The sequence below is a fragment of the Olea europaea genome, unplaced genomic scaffold (genome assembly GCF_002742605.1).
Source record: "Olea europaea var. sylvestris unplaced genomic scaffold, O_europaea_v1 scaffold490, whole genome shotgun sequence".
Lineage (NCBI taxonomy): Eukaryota > Viridiplantae > Streptophyta > Magnoliopsida > Lamiales > Oleaceae > Olea > Olea europaea.
The window spans coordinates 160,089-166,747 of record NW_019263214.1 but is presented as its reverse complement, the minus strand read 5'-3'; the positions used below and the strand labels follow the sequence as shown (position 1 = coordinate 166,747).

Genomic DNA, 6,659 nt, shown 5'->3' with positions numbered 1-6,659 from the left:
ATATCTTTTGATCTCGATAACTTGGGCTCCGCTAATCGAAATTAACTTTTTTACGAGCCTAATATGCATGATTAATTACCATCTATCCAACGAGTTTAATATTCATATACTTATTGTCCCTCCGTCAACATCTACATTTTAACCCAAAAAAAATTGAAATTTACTTTATATGTACTTTGGTCCCTAAACTTTCAATACATTAAAATATAGCACACAATAATTAAATTCTATTCTATGAAATTTCGGGATATTACAGATAACTGGCTTGGTCTCGAAATTTTTACCCAGTTGAGGTTTCTCTGTCAACAATATTAGTGCTATTTATTGCTTTCATAGTACAAACTGTGGTAATTCAACTTAGGATAATTTGACTATTTGAATAACCATCTAGAACCTATAAAAAAGTGACTTGTTGCTTTTAATAGAATAATTCGACATGTAAGGTCAAACTAAATCGGATGGTAAACGAACTTTCAAGTGGTATCAGAGCCTTCTTTACCTTAATTTATTTAGATGAGTAGTTCACTATCCATCCTGCCATATTTTGATGGCAGTAATTATGTATATTGGAAAGTTAGGATGAAAGCTTTCCTTAAATTTATGGATGAACGGATTTGGTTGAGTGTAGTTAATGGTTGGATTGCCGCTAGTACTACAGTTGATAATGTAATAACTCCCATTTCTATTGCTAATTGGACTAAAACGAACTTAGATAAGTGTAATTGGAATAGTAAAGCCTTACATACTCTATTTATGGCAATATTACCTAACGTGTTTAGGCGAGTATCAATGTATGAGGTTGCTAAAGATGTTTGTGATATCTTAGAAATCATTCATGAGGAGAATAAGAAATACATTACCTTCATTGCTACGATTAGGAGTAGATCTGATCAGGAGAGTGAAAAGGTTAAGGATGTAGATGGTGATGAGAAATCAGATTCTGAAAGTGAGAAAGATATACATGAGGTGTATGATAAAATGTATGAAGAGTATATTAAGATTATGACTAAGAATAAAGCCTTGTGTGCTAAGGTCAATGAACTTGAGTCTGAGAGAGAGAAACATTTAACTGACCTTCAGGAATTTACCTTATCCCTAAGTAAGTTAAAGTCTGTAACTGAATCCTTGGATACTCAGGTTAAGAATCTTACTAGTGAGCTTGAGAAGTCCTCTAAGAAAGCTAGTATGCCAACTATTGAGAATGAGAAGTTAAAAATCCAGGTTAAGAACCTTCTGAACAACATTGAGTATTCAAAGTTTCTTGCCTTTTCTAGAGGTTCGTTGAAACTAGATAACATCCTCATGAGAAAATCGACTGGTAATAGGGAAGTCTAGGTTTTAAAGAGAATAATCACAACAATGTGAGTATTTCAAAGATCACTTTTATTCTTGCCACTGACCGATCTAAACATGCGCCTAACCCTGAACTAAAGAATAAAGGATTTGTAGGACAGAGGCCTACTAGACAGCATAGGACCAATCTAAACATGCGCCTAACCCTGAACTAAAGAATAAAGGATTTGTAGGACAGAGGCCTACTAGACAGCGTAGGACCCATCAACCTAGGAATAGACATCAACGACCACATAACTTTAGTCCTAGTTTATCCCTACATACTTTCACTATAGTTAGATAGGACACATACGCCTTAGGTGTCATCAATTGTTGAACAGACATAGAAACAACAGCTTAAATAGGAGTAAAGATCAGGAGTTTGTTGGTTAGATTTGATTCCACTGATTGAGTGAGTCGATTTACCAAGTTGGTGACACAATTGTTTTGGAATTGTTCTCCCACTAGGCAAATTTGGGTGAAAAAGAGTGACCAAGAAAATTTTAAAATAGATCACGGTGCTCTTAAAGGTAAAATGTCTCTTTACCTAACTGACCAGGTAATCTTGGTGCATGCTTGTGTTTATCATTATGTCTCATTGATTTATGCATGCATCATATTTGTTTATTTTCTTTTCTAGGTAGTTTCATGTATGTGCATTTTCATTATATTCGCATTGGTACATGCACATTTGCTCAAGTATATCCCCTTATAATACAAAGTTCAATATCTTATGTTCTTCTTTAGAGCCTATTTGACTTGAGAAATTAAGCATGCAGGGTGTCTCAAAACCTTGTGCCTATGGTCAGTTGACTTAAGTTAACCAGCCTAAAGCTCGCTACAGGGATCATTTTAGTCGCACTTAAAATGTAAAAATTGATGAGTTTTAAAAATATTGATAAATGTGAAAGATGTATACTCAAAGTTAGGGAAGAAAAAATAAAAGATCAAAATATACATGCAAAATGAGCTTCATTTAAAAGATTGAGGAAGGTTAGACTAAAAGCGCAGAAAAAGCACAAGAATTGAAGATTCTTGGAATTCCACTTGAAAAAGACAATTGTACAAGATCGGGGAGTTGGAGGAGACAGTGGTATCTTGAAGATTATAGGACGTAGATCGAAAAGTCTTGTAGAGTTGGTTAGATAGTATCTAACTGTAAAGCTCATTATCTATAGTGGAGGTAACTGATTTGGTTCCGGAGTTTTTACTTAGTTGAGATTTCTCCGTCAACAATATTGGTGTTATTTATTGTTTTCAAAGTAGAAAATACGGTAATTTAGCTTAGGATAATTGGACTGTTTGAATAACCATCTAGAAACTATTAAAAAGTGATTTGTTGCTTTTAATAGATTAATTCTGCACGTAAGGCCAACCTAAATCGGATAGTAAATGAACAATCAACATTAGTTTCAAAAGTTTGAAATGAAAGTATCCTTTTTTGAAGTGGAATTTAATTTGAGTCTGTAAGACTGAGTTTACCATGTTAAATTAGTTTTTTTCAATCCTAATTATTTTTTTATTCGGCAATTGATCAAATAACATTAACTATTTAGAATTCTCATAAAATCAATTAAGAACAATCAGCATACTTATCCAGTCATATTCTATGCAATACTTCTGGTTTGAAATGAATAACCTTCGGCATAAAAATTTGAAATTGATGAAAACCTATTCGAAACTCTCCCTTGATTGTTTTAACAATGGATGACTATATTGTCACCACGCAAATCTTTTGTTATACCCATAGTTGTGTTTTCTTTGCAGACATTTTCAGTATTTTTTTTATTTGCTAAATTAAATGTATACAAAATGACATAAATAACCACTTAATTATCACTTTGATTCGAATGTACTCCACAAGTCTCCTAGCAAACTCCGTCTCTTCTCTCTTTTTGTCATGTGTCTTCACCTATTTTTTTGAACGATCTTGCCTCATTGATAAGTGTATTTTTTTTATATTTATTTGACCCATTGAATTAGATTGATTGCTGTAATGGCTTAATTTTGAATATATTTCATTTGTTAGGAGAAATTCGGTGCAAAAATGATTGGAGGAAATTAGCGAAAAATGGACAAAAATGAAAGAAATTAAAAGTCTGAGGTCCAAATTGCAAACTCTGAAAAGATGATTCAGACATTATATCGACGATTGGAGAGTGCTGCGGATCAAATGGGTAAATAAGAAAGGCTAAAGACAGAAAAGAAATAAAAAAGGATCAAACTGTACATTTGAAGAAAGCTAGGGACTAAAATGAAAAATTGGCAAAATTTGGGTCAATGTTAGCATATAATCAAACATTCTCTAAGGATAACTTGAACATATGTTTCATAGCTACCATAAACAATTATAAATTTTCCCAAAATCGATTAAGAATAATCAGCATGATTCAAATTATATGCAATTAGCTTTAAATTTTGTCAAAATCGATTAAGAATAATCTTGGTTACACTTTCAAATAGTATGCAATATTTCTGTTGTGGAATCTACAGCTCAAGGGGGTCACACTTGATTTTGAACTTGCGCCGGACTTAACATCATTATCCTTATTAGTCTTCATAAAAATAAAAATAAAAAGGATTATATGTTTATCTATTTCTCGATTATAATAATGTGTTAATAATAAGGCTCCGTTTGATGCGTCATATTTTCTATGGAAGTTGGAATTGAAAATGCCATTTTCCACTTTTTGCCATGTTTGTTAGGCAATATTTCCTGGCAATTTGTTTTCTAGTATTTTGGCATGTGACTTGTTTTTCACGAAAAAAATGAGGAATTTGTATTCTTGTGGGTTAGCTGGGAATTGGTTTTCTTCGTTGCCCCTTTTATTTTTTTATTTTTTTATTTTTTTGTGACAATGAAAACAAAGTCTATCCCTAATTATAAAAAAATATTTTTCTTTGATTGACAATTTTCATGTAAAACAAAGTTAAACGAACATAAAAAAATATATGATTTTCTTGTCTTTTTTTGACAATGAAAACAAATTCTATCCCCCAATAACAGTAAATCTATCCATTTAATTGACAATTTTCATGTAAAACAAAGTCAAACGAATAACAAAAAATACTTTTATTTCAACATTTTTTGCGTAAAAAATTATACCAATCAAACACAATAATTGACAATTTTCAGTAAACAATTCTAGACAATTCAATTTTCTAGAATTCGTTTTCTTTCCATCCAAATTCCATCTTTGCATTTAAACAGACCCTAAAAGTAACTTCATTTAATGATGCAAAAAATCCAACGTACAAAAGTTAGATGTAACTATTCCACAGTTTTTTCTGTCCTTATTCGTTTCTTGGATCAGGTAATTATTAAAGGGATCCTACGCTCCGTTTGATTGACTTCAATTCCATGGAAAATGTTATATCCGAGGAATTCGTTTTCTATTTTAGCTGTTTGATATGAAAGTGGAAATGGAGTTTGAATTTTAGGGTACAAACACTCAAAAGCATGTTTTTGGCCAATTTCATGGAAAATGCATTCGTATGATTTTGGTAGTTTTTTTTTTCCAACTTACATGGAATTAATTTGCCTTTTCACTTTTGCAATCAAACGGCAGTTTTAAGTAGTCCATATCTAGATTAAATTTCTTTGCAACTGAAATTTACGTGCAATGAAACATATATAAATAGCAAGCTCACATGTAATTTGATGAAATTTGGTACTATTCATTGAAAATTCGACATGAAATAGGAATAAATAGACGTGAATGGAAATAAACAAACAAATTCGCTTTATTAAGGCAACGACCTGAACATTGCTAAAATTTCATCTTAATGTTGTACAGTAAATTTGGATAATAGTTGGATAAGAACAAACTTCAATGGAAGAGTAGAACAAAGTTTTTTATTTAGACACAAACATGAGGATTGGCAATCAGGTAATCTGCGCAAGACTTGTAGAGCTCCATAGTATGTTCTTGTGCTGCTTTAATATCCTCTTCTTTAGGTACAATATCACCCTTTGAATGATACTCACTGGTGATCTTGAGGACACATCCTCCATCCTTTGAGTCCTCGAATTTCATCTCGTAACATACCTTTTCAAGCTCATCACCAAGGGCATCTCCCTCAACCAAAGTGAACTTGGCCACGTAGTTTTCTTTGTCCAAGGAGTCAACCTTGGTCTTCATGTTCTTGAAGTGAGACCCTGTTATATAACGCAAATGCTCATGAGAGTATGTAAAATGAACAAAACTTCGGACATGTTTTATTTTGTCTGGTGTCGTAAAAATAATAAAAATAATAAAAAATTTAAAAATTTAAAAAAAAGGGGAAAAAAAAAAAAGAAGAAGAAGAAGGACCTTTAACACAATAGTACTACATATATACAAAATATTACGTTCTCATTCTTTTTTTGCGATTTTAATATTTGGACTAACCTTCAGATTCAGAAAAGTTTGTTTTTTTTTGACACTTCCAGCACCACCATCTCCTTCAATTGTCTCAATGCTCTTGATGGATGGGGAGACTTTCGGCAAAACATCGTGGTTATCGGTGATCAAAGCCTTGAACAGCCTCTTGGGAGAAACATTAGTTTTGAGTTCATGGAAATAATTGGAGATACCCATATTTACCTTGAATAGTATAACCTATGAAGACTCGTTGAAAAGTTAAGTGAGTTACAATAGAGAAGAAGTGAAGAGCTGTGCAGGAAACAGCAGCTGAACATGGTATATATAGCGGTGGTGTAGTAGATAACATTTGAATATTATAGCCAAACTGCGCCTTAAAATTTAATAAATTAGCACGCCATTTGACGTTACATTTTCGGTTTATAATCAATTTATTCTATTTCTATTTTCCCACGTCTGCTTTGAATAAGAAAATACTTTTAATGGGCTGACTAGTTGGAGCCTTAATCGTCACATTTGTACAGCTTCTACACTGTATATCTACTTGTTGAGATTTCAATATAATACAACAGCCGGCCTATTTGATGTGAATATATTTGAACATGAGACTTTTATCCATGTCTAGAATTTCTTTAGAGCCCATCATGGAGCTGTTTCATTTCAATTGGTTTCTCCATTATATATATATATATATATACCAAATGGGGGGTATGCTGTTTTAAGATGGATGTTTTACTTTTAATAGCTTTAATCCTACTCAGTACTCTCCTTAATTTTCTATAAATCTTTCTTAAGAATCATGTATAAATCCCCCTTTTTTTTTCATTTAAATTTTCACCACCTATGACATATAAACTTGAACCTGATTTCTTTTTATAAGGTTACCCGTGGCACTCCCTTATAAAATTCTTAGATTAATTTCTCCCTTTCCCCAGCATCTCTAGAAAACATCAAAAAGGCTCA

At 32.3% G+C, this 6,659-nt stretch overlaps 1 protein-coding gene across 1 annotated transcript; it reads right to left on the bottom strand.

Annotated features, from left to right (window-relative positions):
- Nucleotides 1-5,054: 5,054 nt before the first annotated feature.
- On the bottom strand, nt 5,055-5,999 carry LOC111388404 (pathogenesis-related protein STH-2-like). The gene is made up of 2 exons (XM_023013095.1): nt 5,724-5,999; nt 5,055-5,477 (listed from the first exon to the last, which is right to left on the bottom strand). The coding sequence occupies exons 1-2, from the start codon at nt 5,910-5,912 to the stop codon at nt 5,193-5,195; spliced, it is 474 nt and encodes a 157-aa protein (XP_022868863.1). The 5' UTR covers nt 5,913-5,999; the 3' UTR covers nt 5,055-5,192.
- Nucleotides 6,000-6,659: the final 660 nt, after the last annotated feature.